This window comes from Moschus berezovskii, chromosome 7, assembly GCF_049115385.1.
Source record: "Moschus berezovskii isolate FMDL1 chromosome 7, NW_MosBer_1.0, whole genome shotgun sequence".
In the NCBI taxonomy this organism is placed as follows: domain Eukaryota; kingdom Metazoa; phylum Chordata; class Mammalia; order Artiodactyla; family Moschidae; genus Moschus; species Moschus berezovskii.
Genome location: NC_142466.1, coordinates 109,198,814 through 109,219,934, shown reverse-complemented (window position 1 = coordinate 109,219,934; position 21,121 = coordinate 109,198,814). Strand labels below are relative to the sequence as shown.

The 21,121-nt window shown below is 38.3% G+C and overlaps 1 protein-coding gene across 2 annotated transcripts in view; it reads right to left on the bottom strand.

Moving 5' to 3' along the window:
* KIAA1958 (KIAA1958 ortholog) overlaps window positions 1-21,121 on the bottom strand; it is an 84,803-nt gene that overhangs the window by 19,708 nt on the left and 43,974 nt on the right. For both annotated transcript variants that reach the window (XM_088838279.1, XM_088838278.1), the window contains one exon: window positions 9,378-9,550. In XM_088838279.1, coding sequence (XP_088694405.1) covers window positions 9,378-9,550 — 173 coding nt within the window. The remainder of the gene's footprint in view (window positions 1-9,377; window positions 9,551-21,121) is intronic.

The following is a 21,121-nucleotide window of genomic DNA, read 5'->3' as shown; positions in this document are numbered from 1 at the left end:
ACCATCTTAATAATTTACAAGTGTACCATCCAGTGGCATTAAAAGTATATTCGCAATGTTGTGCAACCATCATCACTACTTATTTCCAGAATTTTTTTAAAAAAGAAACTGTACTCATTAAACAGTAACTCCACATTTCCTCCTCCTGCCAGCCCCTAGTAATCTCTATACTTTTTATCTCTATAAACTTGACTGTTCTACCTACTTTGCATAAACGGAACAAGAAATATTTGTTCTTTTGTGTCTGAGATTTCACATAGTATAACACGTTCAAGGTTCATCCATGCTGTAAGCATGTATCAGTACTTCTTTTTGTTGACAAATAATATTCCATTGTATAGATATGCCACATTTTGTTTATCCATTTATCTGCTGATGGACATTTGGGTTGTCTGGATTATATTTTGGCTATTGTGAATAATGCTACAACAAACACTTGTGTACAGGTTTTTGCATAGATATATGTTTTAAATTTTCTTGAGTTTATGCCCATGAATGGAATTTCTGGGTGATACAGTAACTCTACGTTTAAATTTTAGGGAACTGTCAGACTTTCCAAAGCAGCTGCATCATTTTACATTCCCACCAGTACTGTGTAAGAGCGTATGAAGGCTCCAATTTCAACACTTGTTATGATCTTTTTCTTTCTCATTCTAATCTTCCCACTGAATGTGAAGCAGAATCTCATGTGGTTTAGACTTGCATTTCCCTGAGGTCTAATGTAGTTGAGCATCTTTCCATGTGCTTTTATTTTCATCATAATAACTGCTTAATGTCCTTGTCTGCTAATTCTAAAATCTGTATCAGTTCTGGGTTCGTTTTGATTGATTCATTTTTTAAGTGATATATTTTCTTGCTTCTTGGCATGTCTGCAAATTTTTGCTTAGTTGCCAGACATTCTGAATTTTATTTCTTGGGGTCTGGATATTATAATCCTATAACTGTTGTTAAGGTTTGCTCCAGGACATAGTTAAATTACTTAGAAACTGTTGGATCCTTTGGGGTCTTGTTTTTTCTTCATTAAAAAATTAAGATGTAATTTCTATATAACACTGTATCATTTCTGGGTATATAAATAATTTTTTGAAATATATATATAATGCAAAATGATCACCACAATAAATCTAGTTAACAGCCATCACCACATACAGTTTTTTTCCTTGTAATGAGAACTTTTAAGATTTACTCTCTTAGCAACTTTCAAATACACAATACAGTATTATTCACCTATAGTCAACAAGCTGTAACATTACATCCCCAGGCATTCTGATCACTTTCACCCATTTCAATACCCCTCATTCCCAATGTCTAGCAACCACCAATCTATTCCGTGTGCTCTGAGGTTTTTCCTTTTAGATTCCACATAAAAGTGATATCATATGGTATTTGCCTTTCTCTGAGTTATTTCACTTAGTGTATAATGCCCTCGAGGCTCAAACGTGTTGTTGCAAATGGCAAGATTTTCTTCCCTTTTATGGCTGAGTAATATTCCACTGTGTATATACACCATATATTCTTCATCCATCTATGACAATTAGGCTGATTCTATGTCTTGGCTATTGTAAACAATGTTGCAATGAACAGAGAGGTGTATATATCCTTTTGAATTAATGTTTTCACTTCCTTTAGAAAAAGGACTGTATGGTAGTTCATGTTTTGATAATAGCCATCCTAACAGATATGAGGTGATGGCTCATTGTGGTTTTGAGTTGTATTTCCCCGATGATTAGTGATATCCTACCTTTTCATGTAGCTGGGTCTTGCTTTTAAGATTTACTGGGTGGGATCAGAGCAAAGCTCAATCCATGGCTAATTATTCTCCATATGTGATGTAAGACCTTTCTGAATATTCTACCCTATGAATCCTGAGGTTTTTCCAGTCTGACTGGTAGGGAGAGGCACTATTTCCCGTTTGGCGCGGGCTCCAGGTACTAACACCTTTCATTCTTCCAGGTGTTTTGTTTTGCCCTCCTCAGGGAGTTTCCTCACATGCAGATGTGATCAGTATGCAGCTGAATATTTGAGATGGACTATGTTCAGTTCTCTCAGGTTTTCTTTCTGGGTAACTCTACTTTCAAACACTCTGTTATGACAATTCTGGTCACCTGGGTCTCTCTGGACTCCTAGCTCCATTTCCTCAACTCAGCAAGTGTGCCTGCATGCCCTCTCCCAGCACCACAGCCCTGCAGACTCTCTCAAGGCAGCAAGCTGGGACACACCTAAGGGTCACCTTGTTTCCCATCTCTCAGAGATCACTGCCCTATGTGTGTTATATAGGAACTTGAATATTAGTTATATCATTTGTCTGCTTTTTGGTTGTTTCTGGCAGGAGAGCAAATCTCCTCCAAATTGGTTGGAAGTGAAAGATTTAACGAATTTTTCTCCTGGGTATGGGTTACATGTTCCCACTTCTTCCTATGAATAGCACTTCTGATCGGATGCTAGAAACTATGGATTTTACATTATTAAATTCTGGATTTGTTCGATCTTTTCAATGAATGTCATAATTTCTTTTTAGTCGTTCTCATGTCCCCATCCTCCCTGAGTTCTGATTTCTGTCTCCCCTCAACTCAGCAAGATTGCCAGGCTCAGTCTGGGTTCCCCTCTCTTCCCTGCAATTTAGAAACTGTCTCCAGGCAGAGAGCCTGAGAAGTGGTGGCACTCATCTCAGGGATCAAGTCTGTGTTGTCTGTTCTGTCGGAAGACTTATTTCAAACATTTTGCTCAGTGTTTCAGTTGTTACGGAGGGTAATTCTGGACCCTTCTATTCCCTTATGATCACAAGTGGAAATGATCTGTTGGATCATTTTGATTAGTGTGGTGTTGCTTGTTCATTTAATCATTCTTTTCATTCTTTCAACAAACATTACATGCATACTTAGCCTGTAATCTACTATCTGAAGTTCCTGCTGTCTAAATCTGTTTTCTGCTTCTAATCATTATCATTCATGGTGGTTTATTTCCTTAAGTGGCTCATGATTTTTTTTTTATGAGCACATATTTAGTTGATCTTTATTAACCTGTAAAAAATTTGCACCTACATGTTGGATGTTTCCCTTCAAAGATTATTAGCATATGACTCTGCAAGGAGCCAGGGTATGCTATTGACTTAGAACTTCTTTAGACCCTTTCAGGGTCTTCTCAATAAAGGGTTCTTCAGTTTCACTCCTAGTGGCTTCCCTTCCTCAATAGATGCTATTAACACCAGCCCTGAGGGGAGAGCCTGATTTACATATGTGCTTACTGCTCAAACCACTTGAGTTTCAGTCCTTGGATGACTCCATTTCTTTGTGCATACTGTCCCTCACAGTATCCAGGGCACCAAGCTTCCAGAAGTAGAAACTTGGATTTCCTATTTCATCTCTTGTTGTTACCCTAAACACATCACCCAAACTTAGAGGTATCACTTGCCTTTGGGCTTCAACTTTGACTTCTGTTTGCAACACCTCTGAATTTAGACTTCCAGCTTTAATATTTCCCCCATGTTTTAAACTCTTGTTCCCAAATGCTTATTTGACATATCCATCTGGTAGATGTATCTATTATTTATTTATACTCAACATATCCAAATCAAAGTACATATTTCTCTTCTTTTGTCTTAAAAAATATTATGATATAATTTTAGACTTACAAGAATAGTAGAGAGAATCCCCAAGTAATCTTCATTGAGCTTCTCCTAATGTTAATATCTTACAGAACAGTTGCTGAAACCAGGAAATTAACATTGTTGCAATGCTATTAGCTAAACTTCAGACTTTAATCATATTTCCCCATTTTTCCGGTAAAATTTTCTTCCTGTACCAACATAATCCCACATTTCATTTAGTTGTCATGTCTCCTTCAGTTCAGTTCAATTCAGTCGCTCAGTCACGTCCAACTCTGCGACCAGATGGACTGCAGCACGCCTAAGTTTCCTCCAAACTGTGACCATTTCTCTATCTTAATATCTCTGTGACCTTGATACATTCCTTGATACATTTGGAGAGTACCAGTTAAGCATTTTGGAGAATTTTCCTCAATTTGGATTTGACTTCTTTATCATGAGTACACTGAGGTTATGAATTTTTAAGAAAAAAATCCCATACATACAACGTGTTGTCCTAAGCATGTGGGAAACATTAATCTTGATCACTATTAAAGTGGCATCTGCAGGGTTCTCCTCTGAATAGTTACTGTATCTCTCCAGTACATATTTAAGAGGGTTTTATGTTGAACTGTGGTGCTGGAGAAGACTCTTGAGAGTCCTTTGGACTGCAAGGAGGTCCAACCAGTCCATTCTAAAGGAGATCAGTCCTGGGTGTTCATTGGAAGGACTGATGCTAAAGCTGAAACTGCAATACTTTGGCCACCTCATGCGACGAGTTGACTCACTGGAAAAGAGTCTGATGCTGGGAGGGATTGGGGGTGGGAGGAGACGGGGACGACAGAGAATGAGATGGCTGGATGGCATCACCAACTTGATGGACGTTGAGTTTGAGTGAACTCCGGGAGTTGGTGATGGACAGGGAGGCCTGGCGTGCTGTGATTCATGGGGTGGCAAAGAGTCGGACACGACTGAGCGACTGAACTGAACTATGTTGATGCAACACAAAAATCCTGTTTATCCTTAAACTTTCACCACTAATTTTGCCATCTTGCCTGTAGCAATTGTCATTGTGGTGTTCTATGGTGATTTTATACTTCTCTTGTTCTACATTAAAAAAAAATTAATTTATCTATTTTAATTGGAGGCTAACTACTTTACAATATTGTGGTGGTTTTTGCCATACACTGACATGAACCAGCCACAGGTTTACATGTGTCCCCCATACCGAACCCCCTTCCCACCTCCCTCCCCATCCGATACCTCTGGGTTGTCCCAGTGCACCAGCTTTGAGGGCCCTGTTTCATGCATCGAACTTGGACTGGTCATCTATTTCACATATGGTAATATACATGTTTCAATGCTATTCTCTCAAATCATTCCACCCTTGCCTTCTCCCACAGAGCCCCAAAGTGTGTTCTTTATATCTGTGTCTCTTTTGCTGTCTTGCATAATGGGTCATTGTTACCATCTTTCTAAATGCCATATATATGCATTAATATACTGTATGGCCCCGGCGGTGCAGACGCGAGAGACGCTGGCCCCGGCGCAATGAACCATGCAAAGAGCCGCGGCCGTGAGGAGCTACCCCACGCCTGAGGCCAGGGCCGGCGGCAGAGAGGAGCTACCCCATGTCCAACAGGCGGTGGCTGCGCGGGCGAAGGAGGGCTGAGAGGAGCTACTCCACGTTCAAGGTCAGGAGGGGCGGCCTTGACGAGATACCCCTTGTCCAAGGTAAGGTACAGTGGCTGCACTTTGCTGGAGCGGCTGTGAAGAGATTTTCCACGACCAAGGTAAGAGAAACCCAAATAAGATGGTAGGTATTGCAAGGGGGCATCAGAGGGCAGACACACTGAAATCATAATCACAGGAAACTAGTCGATCTGATCACATGGACCACAGCCGAATGTGGTCCACTGGAGAAGGGAATGGCAAACCACTTCAGTATACTTGCCTTGAGAACCCCATGAACAGTATCAAAGGGCAAAATGATAGGTTACTGAATGAGGAACTCCCCAGGTCGGTAGGTGCCCAGTATGCTACTGGTGATCAGTGGAGAAATAACTATAGAAGGAATAAAGGGATGGAGCAAAAGCAAAACCAATACCCAGTTGTGGATGTGACTGGTGATAGAAGCAAGGTCCGGTGCTGTAAAGAGCAATATTGCATAGGAACCTGGAATGTTAGGTCAATGAATCAAGGCAAATTGGAAGTGGTCAAACAAGAGATGACAAGAGTGAACGTAGACATTCTAGGAATCAGTGAATTAAAATGGACTGGAATGGGTGAATTTAACTTGGATGACCATTATATCTACTACTGTGGGCAGGAATCCCTTAGAAGAAATGGAGTAGCCATCATGGTCAACAAAAGAGTCTGAAATGCAGTACTTGGATGCAATCTTAAAAACGACAGAATGATTTCTGTTCATTTCCAAGGCAAACCATTCAATATTACAGTAATCCAGGCCTATGCCCCAACCAGTAATGCTGAAGAAGCCGAAGTTGAACGGTTCTATGAAGACCTACAAGACCTTTTAGAATTAACACCCAAAAAAGATGTCCTTTTCATTATAGGGGACTGGAATGCAAAAGTAGGAAGTCAAGAAACACCTGGAGTAACAGGCAAATTTGGCCTTGGAGCACGGAATGAAGCAGGGCAAAGGCTAACAGAGTTTTGTCAAGAGAACGCACTGGTCATAGCAAACACCCTCTTCCAACAACACAAGAAAAGACTCTACACATGGACATCACCAGATGGTCAACACTGAAATCAGATTGATTATATTCTTTGCAACCAAAGATGGAGAAGCTGTATACAGTTAGCGAAAACAAGACCAGGAGCTGACTGTGGCTCAGATCATGAACTCCTTCTTGCGAAATTCAGACTTAAATTGAAGAAAGTAGAGAAAACCACTAGACCATTCAGATATGACCTCAATCAAATCCCTTATGAATATACAGTGGAAGTGAGAAATAGATTTAAGGGACTAGATCTAATTGATAGAGTGCCTGATGAACTCTGCACGGAGGTTTGTGACATTGTACAGGAGACAGGGACCAAGATCATCCCCATGGAAAAGAAATGCAAAAGAGCGAAATGGCTGTCTGAGGAGGCCTTACAAATAGCTGTGAAAAGAAGAGAGGCGAAAAGCAAAGGAGAAAAGGAAAGATATAAGCATCTGAATGCAGAGTTCCAAAGAATAGCAAGGAGAGATAAGAAAGACTTCCTCAGTGATCAATGCAAAGAAATAGAGAAAAACAACAGAATAGGAAAAACAAGAGACCTCTTCAAGAAAATTAGAGATTCCAAGGGTACATTTCATGCAAAGATGGGCTCAATAAAGGACAGAAATGGTATGGATCTAACAGAAGCAGAAGATATTAAGAAGAGGTGGCAGGAATACACAGAAGAACTGTACAAAAAAGATCTTCACGACCAAGATAGTCACGATAACGTGATCACCGACCTAGAGCCAGACATCTTGGAATGTGAAATCAAGTGGGCCTTAGAAAGCATCACTACAAACAAAGCTAGTGGAGGTGATGGAATTCCAGTTGAGCTATTTCAAGTCTTGAAAGATGATGCTGTGAAAGTGCTGCACTCAATATGCCAGCAGATTTGGAAAACTCAGCAGTGGCCACAGGACTGGAAAAGGTCAGTCTTCATTCCCATCCCAAAGAAAGGCAATGCCAAAGAATGCTCAAACTACCGCACAATTGCACTCATCTCACACGCTAGTAAAGTCATGCTCAAAATTCTCCAAGCCAGGCTTCAGCAGTATGTAAACCATGAACTCCCAGATGTTCAAGCAGGTTTTAGAAAAGGCAGAGGCACCAGAGATCAAATTGCCAACATCCGCTGGATCATGGAGAAAGCAAGAGAGTTTCAGAAAAACATCTATTTCTGATTCATTGACTATGCCAAAACCTTTGACTGTGTGGATCACAATAAACTGTGGAACATTCTGAAAGAGATGGGAATCCCAGACCACCTGACCTGCCTCTTGAGAAACCTGTATGCAGGTCAGGAAGCAACAGTTAGAACTGGACATGGAACAACAGACTGGTTCCAAATAGGAAAAGGTGTACGTCAAGGCTGTATATTGTCACCTTGCTTATTTAACTTCTATGCAGAGTACATCATGAGGAATGCTGGGCTGGAAGAAGCACAAGCTGGAATCAAGATTGCTGGGAGAAATATCAATAACCTCGATATGCAGATGACACTACCCTTATGGCAGAAAGTGAAGAGGAACTCAAAAGCCTCTTGATGAAAGTGAAAGAGGAGAGTGAAAAGGTTGGCTTGAAGCTCAACATTCAGAAAACAAAGATCATGGCATCTGGTCCCATCACTTCATGGGAAATGGATGGAAAAACAGTGGAAACAGTATCAGACTTTATTTTTTTGGGCTCCAAAATCACTGCAGATGCTGATTGCAGCCATGGAATGAAAAGACGCTTGCTCCTTGGAAGGAAAGTTATGACCAACCTTGATAGTATATTAAAAAGCAGAGACATTACTTTGCCAACCAAGGTCCGTCTAGTCAAGGCTATGGTTTTTCCCGTGGTCATGTATGGATGTGAGAGTTGGACTGTGAAGAAAGCTGATCGCTGAAAAATCGATGCTTTTGAAATGTGGTGTTGGAGAAGACTCTTGAGAGTCCCTTATACTGCAAGGAGATCCAACCAGTCCATTCTAAAGGAGATCAATCCTGGGTGTTCATTGGAGGGAGTGATGCTAAAGCTGAAACTGCAATACTTTGGCCACCTCATGCGACGAGCTGACTCACTGGAAAAGACTCTGATGCTGGGAAAGGTTGGGGGCGGGAGGAGAAGGGGACGATGGAGAATGAGATGGCTGGATGGCATCACCGACTCTTTGGACATGAGTTTGAGTGAACTCTGGGAGTTGGTGATGGACAGGGAGGCCTGGCGTGCTGTGATTCATGGGGTCGCGGAGAGTCGGACATGACTGAGCGACTGAACTGAACTGAACTGAATATACTGTATTGGTGTTTTTCTTTCTGACTTCTGTCTCTACACATCCTAGAATTTTTCATTCTATTAACAAATGTCAAAAATTTCAATTTAGAAGAGATTTTAAGAGCTTGTTTTACAACTGGGAAAATTAAGTATCAAATACATTTTTGCTCATCACTTCTGGTTAATTGCTCTAAAATGTCACATTTCTTACATTCCTTCCTGTTCAAAAAAAATTCAGTGTTTCCCTTTCACCTGACCCTTAAGACATTTGCAGATCCTATGGTCAGTGTTCCCCCTATTATGACAGTCCCTTCCCTGCTGCTCCCGTAGTCATCTTTCAAGTAAAATCTCTCCTTACAAAGAAACACAGGAAAAAACTTTAGCGGCCAATATTCACAAGATTTTGGCTTGGCACTTAAGGGTTACCAGAATCTAGCTTTAGAGTTCATTGTTCCCATACATGAAGCCTCTGCTGCAGGCAGAATCATATTCTTACATGATTCATCTAGAAGGCTCATGTCTTCATCCAATTCTCTTGAAACTCTCTCTCTCTCTCAAGATACAAAATTACGTTTAAGTATCAATTCCTTTGTCAGTCTCAACAAGGTGAAACTAATTTACCCATCTGGATTTTTTGGCATTTAAATTCTGCTTTGTACTGTGGATATTTTTCTATTTCATGGTCTTTTCAAAGTTTCCCCTGACAGAAAGCACCTGTTGCATGCTCCCCACAATGCTTAGCACCCTGCCCGACACAGGCACGCTCAGCAGAGCTGGCTGTGAGAAGAAGTCAGTCGAGAGCTTCTTACCTTGGTGATGTCCGTGTGATCCTTGAGCCCATTGGTCATGCACCAGTATCGCCACACGTTCAGGGCGTACCGCGTGGCTTTGGTCGTGTTTGGGCTCACTGCACTGGTACACAGATCATTCAAGTCATCATTAATATTAAATACAGGAAATTTGTTGAGCTTAGTAGAATAGGCTAGAAAGAAAAACAATAAAAGGCATTAAAATAATTTGCCATCCCCATCTTTGGAGAATTAAATCTTTGGATCATGTTAAATAACAGAAAACTTCTAAGAGACAACTCTTTAAGAAAATTTCTATCAAGTATGTCTATATTAGAATATAGTATGGAACAATATTTCCAGCTTTAAATCATGCAGTATCCTTGGATTTAACCCCCAAAATTTTGTCATATATACTAACTGATGCACTAACGCAGGCATTTCAGTAACAGTTGTGGAAAAATGAATTAGGAGAAACGAATGATTTCAAAATTTTCACTGAAAAAAATAGCATTTCAACTAGAAAGAAGGGAAAGAAAAGGGAAGACAAGCTATACATTCTTTCTCTTTACCTTAGGCACATGAAGAACTGTTATTTTTCTGTAATAGTTTCAAAAGTGTTATGTGTCATTCTGGGCAGCTTCAAATTAAATGGTATCAGCATATTTCTTTATTTCTTTTCACAAACTGATAAAGAGAGAGATTTCAACCCTGACTCCACAACTCAACTGCTAGCTTAGAATCTGAATGGAAGGTCAAGGAGAATATTAGGGAAAGAGAAGGGGTACACCAGACAGGCTCACATCTGAGAGTGAATAGATTGTAAATTATAACTGCTAAATGATTTTAGATGAAGACTCCTCTTTTTCAATGTGTCCACTGGTTGCCAAAGAGACAGCTAAATCTACAACTAGTAGCTGGCCTTTCTTCACACTCTGTGATCTACTAAAGCTGGACTTAAACTGTTCAAATTGTTGTCTTTTGATAGAAAAAGAAAGTCAAGGTAAAAACCACCGCAAAGTTAAACCAATGCCTGCTTGTACTCTAACCAGTGATTCTGACCCACTTTGGAATGTTTCTGTATTCAAACCAGGCTCAAAAAGGCTGAGAAATAGCAAAACCAAAAGCTAACACATTACCAAGGTGATCTGCAAAGTGCTTGTATCTGACTCACCTCACCTGTCTCTGCTCCAGTGAGGAACCAAACCACCAGCCTCCTGTGTTTTCCAGCATCCACCTGTGCCCAGGACACCACATTACCCTCCCCACACACCCTGAGAAATCTCACTCAGGTCTTTGTGCCAATCAAATAGCGTGTTTTTTCAATTCCAATTGCAAACTCATCCCCCACACAATCCAACTCCCTTATTCTGGCTTTTGGTATGAGCCCCACATTTGCTTATTCCTTAGAACTAATAAGCTAATTGTGCCCAGAAGATCTCTTCAGTTGGTTTATATGCTCCTTAAGACTGTGTCTTCACCCTTTAAGTTGGCTTTGAATTGCTGAACACACAATCTGCTTTAATAAATGCTTAAAGTAAGACAGAAACAATGCTAGAAATGCTTTCCAAAGCAACTGAGACATGTAAGCATATTCCTCTCACCACCCTCCTAAACTGACATACAGCTTGTATTATTTCTGGGACTTGCTTGATATTAATGAAAGAATTCCAGTATAAAATTTACTATTATGTCCACCACTAATTAAATGCTCACTACATGCTAAGGGTCATATAAATTATCTGTGTCTCTAAGCAATCCTACTGTTATATCTATTTTACAGGTAAGGAATCCGAACCTCATACACTTAGTAAGTTCATACGTCATTAATCCAATATTTACTGAGGCACTCTCTCTGTGCCAGGCACTGTGCTGTCCCAAGCCATGGAGCTGGCAAACATTAGAGCCAACTCCTGGTTTGCTCCTGGGTCCTGCCGACTCCACTCTGGTCACTACAGCAAAGGAATCAGGGGCTACAGGGATACAGCGCTTAGCAAGGAACACGATTTAGGTACTAGCCATTTGTGCTTCTGAACAACATCCTTGCCTCCCAAATTTACTCAGATTAACCTTCATAAGTCTGATTTAAATAACCACTATGGTTTCCCTATAGCTTTTCTGAACAACAATACAAAAATGACTTATGTGCAACACAGCCTAGTCCCTATCACTTTATTATGCATAGGAGTAGAAAAGAGTGCACTGCAAGACAGGATGCCTAAGTTTAATTATTACATTAAACAATTATAAGGGCTTAAATGATTTATCACAGAAACAGAGACTGTACACTGAAAATGGAAACCAAGTCCTAGTATATAAAGAAACAGGGAAAGAATGCTTGTACACTTACATAATGGGAAAAGAAATTTGTGAAAATAAAACAACACACACGGTTCCTTCATGACTGTATTTAAGGATTAAATTATGTCTCTTTAACTGTTTTTTAAAAATTCCGAGTAGAAGTTGTAGTGTTGTGGTGCTGGGGACATTTTTAGGAGAGCATCCTCATGGAGAAATAAACAAAAGTAAGAACTTACAGCTGAATACAGGGAAAAGAAGGGACTACTAAAGAAGCCTTTGAATGATTTCCCACTAGAGAACAGGCAAACTCTGAGCTCAGAGTTAGGAGGGGCCGTGGGAGTAGAGCCTAAAGATGGCCAGATCTGAATGATTATCCTACTTTCTATCCACAGCTTCCACTTATATCATTTACAGCACAGTGTGTAAAGTGAGTGGGTCTGAGGTGGAAGGCTACTACCCCAAGGTCAGAGAGAAAAGGGGGCACTGCCTAAGGTAACTCTGGGCAGCCCCACTGGATAGAGAGGGGAAAACAGGAAAGCAGCTATAAGAAGTAAGAAACCCCAATGTACTCCATCTCTCGGGTAGCACCTCTGCTGTGTCTACATTGGAGAGGGTTCCTGGCTTCCCAGCCTATCTTCTATTTTATACTGTGCAGGGAAGCTTCTTCATGGACACTTCTTTGTCTCGCATTACAGCTGGGTGAAGTCCACCTGCAGAACCCTGTGCTCAACTATTACCCACAAGAGTGCTCTGCCCAGGTTCAAACAGAGCCCTTGAACATGGTCTAAGGAAATCCCTATACGCTATCAATAATGTTAAATCCAGACTTTCATTTTAAAATGTGAGCACACAAACAAGCATCACCTGGCAACTGGGTAAAACTTAAAAGCATGGAAGTTACCAAGTGATACAAGCAGAACAACTGATTTCATGTTCCCTATCCTCTGCCTGAAAACAGACAACTCAGAAAACCAGAGAAAAAAAGAATTTAAAAGATCAATACATAGGTTTGAGAGGATAATGCATACTTAAAACAAGAACAGCTTTTATTGTAAAAGGAAAAGAGAACCAAGGGGGAAAGGGGGGGGGTGGGAAGAACTGGGAGACTGGGATTGACATATATACATTATTGACACTAGTATAAAATAACTAATGAGAACATACTGTATAACACAGGGAACTCTAATGAATGCTCTGTGGTGACCTAAATGGGAAGGAAATCCAAGAAGCAGGGGATATACGTACATGCATAGCTGAGTCGCTTTGCTGTGCAGCAGAAACTGACACAACACTGGAAAGCAACTGTACTCTAATAAAAATTAATTTTTTAAAAAAAAGGAAAAGAGAAGAACAAGAAAGTTTAAATGATGGAAAAACACATTTTAAAAATTCTCCGAAGAGGCGAGTGTTAGAAAGAACATGGCTGAAGGACAGATTAGTTACTAGGAGGGAATTTTCCCTGAAGGGCAGGCAAAGTGATAAAAAACTGATGAGAGTGAAGTTAAGAGGCATACAAGACAGACTAATAAAACTAAAATCCATCTTATAAGAATTTAAAAGAAAAAGAGAATAGGATAAAATAATCCAAGACATATGAAAACCCCACTGATCAAAGAAAGATTTTAATCCTTAGAGTGTTAAGGTTCATGAACGGTCAAACACACACACTGAAAAGATATATACATAAACATATCTTGGTGAAATTTCCAAAGCTTGAGAACAAAAAGAAAATTCTGTAATCTTTCTGGTGCAGGGGTGGGGGTAGGTGGGTGGTGGGGAGAGCCATCATGATAGTAACAAGAATTAGATTTTTCAGCTGTGATACCAAATACTAAAATACATTGACTCAAGTCTACTCAGAGTTGTGAGGGAAAACAACCAAAATTAAGAATTCCATTTCTTAACTAAAGTATCACTTGAAAAAGAAAGGTGTTTTCAATCATAAAAACAGTATCATCCAAGCACCCTTTCTTAAAAAAAAAAAAAAAAGTCATGGATATTTGCAAATAAAAGGAAAACTGAATCAAAGAGAGGGAAAGATATTGGGTACAAAGTGTAGTGAGAAGCAAATAATTTACTCCTAACACTAGGTAATGTGGCAACTGAGCTCAACACAATTGTTAAGACTGTGTAAAGAGATGGGGTGTGATGGAACAAAATCTTGAACTAAAATTCCCCGTAATTTCGATAATAAGGGGAAAAGAGGAGAGGAAAGATACTTAAAAATATGATTAGGATCTCATCCTCTTTGGGAAGGATAAGGAACAAAGAAGAAAAAAGGGAGAGATGACCAATGTGAATTAATTTTTTTATATTAAAAATATGTATTTAAATCTGTTAAAAACAAAAAACATGAAAGAAATAACTATTAGAATGTATTTTCAAATAAGAGAGTAAATAAACGGTATTAGCCAGAAAAAGTTGAACAAAAACAAAAGTCTAACATCTGCAACCTATCAAGCAAAACTTGGGACAAGTTAACAACAAAATAAGGAACCAAGAAGGCAAGCATGATGTAAAGAAGACATACAGGGGGCCAACAGGCACATGGGAAGATCCTCAGGTTCACTTATCACTACGGAAATGCAAATCAAAACCACAATGAGGTATCACCTCACACCTGTCAAGAAGACAAAACCCAGTAAATGCTGGTGAAGCGTGTGGAGAAAAAGGAACAACCCTGCCCTGTTGGTGGGGATGAAACTGGTGCAGCCACCATGGAAAAGCACATTGTTCTTCTAGACATAAAGCTTCTTGCACACTTAACAGACTACAGTATAGTATAAACACAACTGTATGCACTGGGAAAACAAAACTCTAAAATTTATCCAGGAGAGTAAAAAAGGAAGGCAATTATTGCTTTCACATTTTTAGATCATTATAAATTTCAATAACGTAAAAAACATTCCGTCTGAAAATGTGTGCCACCAAATTCAATGTTTTTTTAAACATTACCTTTTAGATATAGTACCAACATTAAATATTTTATAGATATTAGTTATTTTTAGTAACTTGAAACCTTCTTAGAAAAGATTATCATTAATAAATTAGAAATAGATGAATAAAACTTTGAAAAAGAAAACATTTTCTGACTTGTAGGGTAAGTATTCCTCAACTTAAATTCTAATATTCTTCCCCTACTGGGAGAATAAAATTTGTTACATTTTAAATATTTAACTTGTAAACACATTTAAAGATGAATCCCTTGTGTCTAGAGTTCTAAAAACACAAACTTAGTTATAACCATTTATAAAGTAGTTTCCAATACAATTTAAAGTATTATAATACAAAAATACAGTAATTATTTCTATTTGGAATATTCAGCTTTCTATGAATAAATACTTTGGGAGACTATCCACAGATATGGAAGAAATTTATTTGTACTTTTGCAAAATAATGAACTGTGAGAGAGAACACTGTATTTTCTGGGGCTTTAATATTTTCTTTATTAAATGATTTTAGTGACACAACAAGGATGTCTGAAACTAATAATCATAATCATTTTGAACAAGCATTCCTATTCCATTCAAAGAACATTGTCAAATGTGCTAAATGCAACAAAGTGCACATAGAGAATTGTATCTGAACAGAATAATTTTCCTAAAAATAAGGAAGTCTAGAACCTGACATCTACTTAGCTGGTATGACTTCACACAACTGGCTGACACAGCTCCACAGATGGACAGAAAGACAGAGCTTGCAGTGGAGACTTCTGCTCCACCAACAGGACTTTTAGGCCTAGGACTACAGGAAGCATATGATTAATTAGCTATAAATGCCTTCCGAAAGTATCTTCCCTACTTAGGAGCTTTGAGCACTCACATGTAGAAACGCTCTTCCGTGTGTGATTTCCCCCTCCTCAGTGGTTAGAAAAAAAACTGATGCGGAAAGCTTTGCTCAGGATGCACTGACTATAACCTGGGGCTAATGCGTGGTGACCAAGACAATTTTTTAAAAATGTGATTTAACTCGCCTTTTATACTGTTTGTTGTAGCTACAAAAATCAGCCAGCTTTGCAGAAAACCATTGAGTACATGAAGACTAGTCATACCCAAACACAGATAAAACACTGTGATTAAAGCACGCTCTCATTATAGAGACATCACTGATGTTCATTAACTGATTTTATTGGATTTTTTATTTCTATAAGTTTTAGGCTGTACCAACAAATACTGAAAACAATAGAAAGTCACACTACATTAGAGATAACCATTTTCACATAACAGAATAAGCCACTGGGACAGAAAACTATAATTTTATCTAGAGCACAGGTACACAGACAAATATGAAGCAAAAACTGAACTGATAAAAGATGAAAACATCTTGGTGTTAAAGATCAGTGAGCAGCAAAACAAAAATGAAACCAACAGTACATTCTTAATAACAAAAAATTCTCCTGCATTACAAATATCAAAAAGCAGAGGATTAATTAACCAAGGGTATCACAGTTGCACATTTTAAATATTAACAGAAATTTCCCTCTTCCTCAATTCACCTTTCTCTTCATTCTTTCACACATTGTAATTGTAGCAGCTTAAAAAGATAATTTTAAATATGGTTTGAGTGAACAGGCACACATATGCTTTTTTCAAGTAAATCAATAAAAGCTAAGTGGCCAGAAAATATATATTCAAATTGACAATCCATCAAAAGGGGGGAAATAAATCCATCTTCAAAGAACAGTACTGTATTTTTTTCATATGACTTTTCTAAGTATTAACTGTGGTGATTACATTTCTAAACAGATGCTTAGTGTTAAATTATACTAAATTGGTAAATCTACCTTTTTATTCCCAATTAACTTATAAGTGGTAGAATAAAAGGAATCTTAAAGTCATTAAGAACTTAAGTTGTATACAGCATTCATTTTATGAAATCACCAAGTTTCTTTACATTAACAGATAAATGAGTTTCTATACGAGATTCTACTGAATCCAAAATGCTTCCAGTCATTATCTACCAGGCCTATGGGGTTATAAGCTACATTTTCAGGTTACAACAAAAAATGTCCAAACTATGAGGCTAATCTGGCAAATCTATGTCTAACTTTAGCAGTGAAATAAAGTTTAAAGTCATGGTGAGAACAAACTCTATAAGTTAGAAACCTAATAAATATATATGTATTATTTGATTAAAAAGTTGCCCTAGGCATAAAGGCCTCAGGACAGACATACAAAATGTACAAAAGACCCAAAGAGGGCAAATAAACCCAAGAGCAGGATTCAATAAATGTATCCATAGCTATCTAATAGAAACTATTAATCATTGTTTCAGGACATATCATGCCAGAATCTTTGGTGTTCATATAAACAAAATTCTAAGTACAAAGATCTCGCCTGAAAACTCCAGATGCAGGAAACAAGAAATATTTTTGTGTCACTCCGGAGGCCATTGGACAAGGGCATAATTTCTTTAGAACATACATAATTGAATTTCCTTTATTTCTTTGTCACCTCCATTGAGTGACGAATGTTTAAAGCATATCTGGAGAAAAGGCTCAACATAAAATACACCTTTCTTTTCCTATAAGCAAAGAAGTGGCAGGGGCCTTGATGAATTCATTTTAATATTCTTAGAATTAAATCAGAAATTTCAGAAGCAACGTCTCCAAATATTGACTGTCACCGTGTATCTGACAGTCACACAGAAAGCCTCAATGTAACTCAGAAGACTGTCCCTTTAATATAAGGATATTATAAGTATAAACCCACTGAATAGACAAGGGGAAATCCTGCACTTGAAGTGAGGAGTTTTGCAAATTAAGAAGAGGCTTTTTTCTTAACATTTTATGATATTTCCCTTCCATTTTAAGTGAAAGTCACTCAGTCGTATTCAACTCTTTGCGACCCCATGGACTATACAGTCCAGGGAATTCTCCGGGCCAGAATACTGGAGTGGATAGCCTTTCTCTTCTCCAGGGAATCTTCCCAACCTAGGGTCGAACCCAGGTCTCCTGCATTGCAAGTGGATTCTTTACCAGCTGAGCCACAAGGGAAGCCCAATAATGTATTAAGTACATATGCAATTTATCCCCATTAAATTTTAATAAAGTAGAATTAACCCACTGAAATAATGTTCTAATGTCACAGTAAGTTGGGAATTGCTGAGGCAAGTCACAAATATCAGGAAGCAAACTAAAGACAGGTGGGCATGAAAGAATTCTGATGGTCATAAGGCAACCAGGTATGTTAAGTCTATGCAGATGCTGAATATAAAAGTTAATATTTGGGATCTCCGGGGTTTTCACATTTTGGTTTAGTTGCTAAGTCATGTCTGACTCTTGTGACCCCTTAGACGGTAGACCGCCAGGCTCCTCTGTCCATGGGATTTCCTAGGCAAGCTACTGGAGTGGGTTGCCATTTCCTTCTCCAGATCTTCCCAACCTAGGGATCAAATTCGTGTCTTCTGCATTTGCAAGTGGATTCTTTACCACCTAGTCACCTGGGAAGCTGGGCTTTTCATGGTCCCTTATTAACAAAATGAAAGTACTAAATACTCTTATTAAATGAAATTCAAACAATATGGCATGATAACCAACAAAGATAATATATGCGCCACCACAGTCTTCTGTTATTATATTCTTCAATCTAAAATACCTAGATCAAGGGAAATTATGCTGCTACACTGACATTCTAGAGAATTTCTCAAGTATCAGGGGGAAAAAAGATTTAAGGTGGGGGGTACTAGGAAAGTTCAGAATTCTTGCTTTCTCTTTTTACAAATGTTTCCCTTTCAAAGAGTTGGGGAAAGTGCAGAAGGAAAGCTGACCTGGAATTATAAATATGAAGCAAGATTTTGAAGCTGGCATCACCTGACAACTACAACATTTCCTTCTGTAGAGGCCACTAAGTGCTGGCTCAAAATATTAAACAGCTAAGTACATTTTCACAAGTCACACATACAGATGTTGACCGGCACGGCCTCTTTGCACAGTTTTTCAGTTTAACTACAATAAGCGATAGCAGCAATGGTTAACAATTCCACATAAACACCACAAACACACATATGAAAGAGTACCTACAACAACATGCAAAATCTCAACAATGAAATCACGGAACAGACACAATGCATAGAGACTGTAATGGTTTTTGGCAAGATGGTGTTTTTTTTGTAACAAATAAACTTTATAAAACAAAAATTCTTTTGTTATAAATGCTATTTAAAAAGTTGTAATATAATGAATTGTAGATATAAAAGTTCAGTTAATCTGAGTGGATTAATACTAAACTGAAACTACTTCATCCAGAATAAATAATCAATTATAAATTAATTTCTACTGGAAGTATGCTAAGGTATTTGATTTATAAAATTTAAGAATCACAGAAAGTAAACAGGCATAAAAATCACTTAAATACAGTATGCACAAATACTGTCAGGATTCTATATTGCTGATTCTTCCTAATTCTACTTACCACAAATAAATAAACTATGCCAAAGCATTTTCAAAGCTCCTTAAAATGAGTGTATGATGGAAAAATGTCTAATTCCAGTGTAATACAAAGAACATTACAAGCCTAGAAAAATCCAACTCTGCATTCAAAAGACAAGTAATTCCACTGTACCTTTTAACCTCTTAGAATTTCATCTTTCATCATCAACTATGATCTGGTAAATATAACTTACAAAATAAAAATTTGTGAGATTTAAAGTATACTTCTTTGAATTCTTGTTTAAAAGAGTAATCTGGATAATATAGGAATTTACAAATAGTTTGCATTTGTATATTTTCTGCTGTAGGCTTCTTTTATTAGTTCCCATTTTCTTTCCCCTTTCTATCTCTAAATACACTTTACAAACATCCAATTATGTTGACAAAAATTTAATCGTGCTGATTAAAGATGTCCCAAGCCTCTAAGATGATTTGACCCACAAACTAAAAACTTTTCATAGACTAAAAAAGGGCAGAGTACATTCAAAACCAATAATACAGATGCTATATATCTGGATATTCAAAAGAATACTTTAAATAAAAAGTTATTTTTAAAGTTCATAATCTATGACTGGAATTCACATATTTGAAAACTGTAGTTTGTTTCTCCTCTAGAAATGAAAACTGAATGTAAATGGGGTAGGCTGAAAGATGTTAAAATAAAAGATGGCTGATTATATTTAAGGATTATCTCATCAAATCTCAAAAGAAGTTGCTATAATCAAGGTATAACATTACACAATGAAATGTAAAAGTTCACATGCAAAATAGCCTATTTGGAAACTGGCAGTTTGAATCTATTTCTTAATAGAAACTTGAGAGTCTAAAAAACTATTAAAATTTTCAGAACAAGAAAAGGATACTCCTTCTTACTCAGTGGGAATATAGGGTTGCTCTTCCTCTCTGAGCCCTATCTACCGCCTGGAAGTCAGGGTGTCTGGATTATACTTTGGCTCTGATTCTAACAAAGTGTGTACACCTGGGTATTCATCTCATCTCTCTGGGACTGTTTCTCTCTTCTATAAAACAAGAGGGATGGATGAGATGAGATGATTCCAATCTTATTTTCCAGCCTGGCACACAAGGAGGATTATGTAATAGAGGTAGCTCATTCAGTCTAGTGAGTCTCCAAGTAAGAAGTTAGGAGCACAGGGAACATGAGAATTCCTGGGGGATCTGTTTTGGAAAGTGTTCCCTATGCAATCTCCATCCATCTGTTTGCCCTCCCCTCCTGAGATGACATGGTGACTCTTCACAGCACTGAAAATTACCAGGCCAGATGATCTTAGGCCCTTGCCAGGTCTGCTGCTGCTAAGTCACTTCAGTCATGTCTGACTCCATGCGACTCCATAGGCAGCAGCCCACCAGGCTCCCCCGTTCCTTGGATTCTCCAGGCAAGAACACAGGAATGGGTTGCCATTTCCTTCTCCAATAAATGAAAGTGAAATCACTCAGTCGTGTCCAGCTCCTAGCGACCCCATGGACTTCAGCCTACCAGGTTCCTCCGTCCATGGGATTTGCCAGGCATGAGTACTGACTGGAGTGGGTTGCCATTGCCTTCTCAGTTTCTAGGTCTAGCCTCTATGATTATAATTCACTCAATAAAGATGATGGTTACTTTAATACTCTGACCTAATTAATATTCTGATCAAATTAGTACTGTGACCTAATTAAAGAGTCTAATTTAATAAAGTCATGGTTTACATAAAAACATAATTTAAACTTATTATAATGCTTTCTTTCAAAAACTAACACAATCTTCAATACCAAGTTACGTGTTTCCCTCAGCCTTGGAAGGCCCAATCAGTCAATTCACAAATAGGATGGTGTAGGAGAGATTTTGATTATCTTTCTTTTCTGTCTAGAAAGTGAAATCAGAGTTGTTGGCAATTTAGCAAAATCATCCCCTCTTTTCTGTTTTTGTATCATTAGAAATACAGCAACCACCATGGGACTTCTCTGGTGGTCCAGTGATTAAGACTCTGTGCTCCCAATGCAGGGGGTCTGGGTTCGATCCACGGTCAGGGAACTAGGT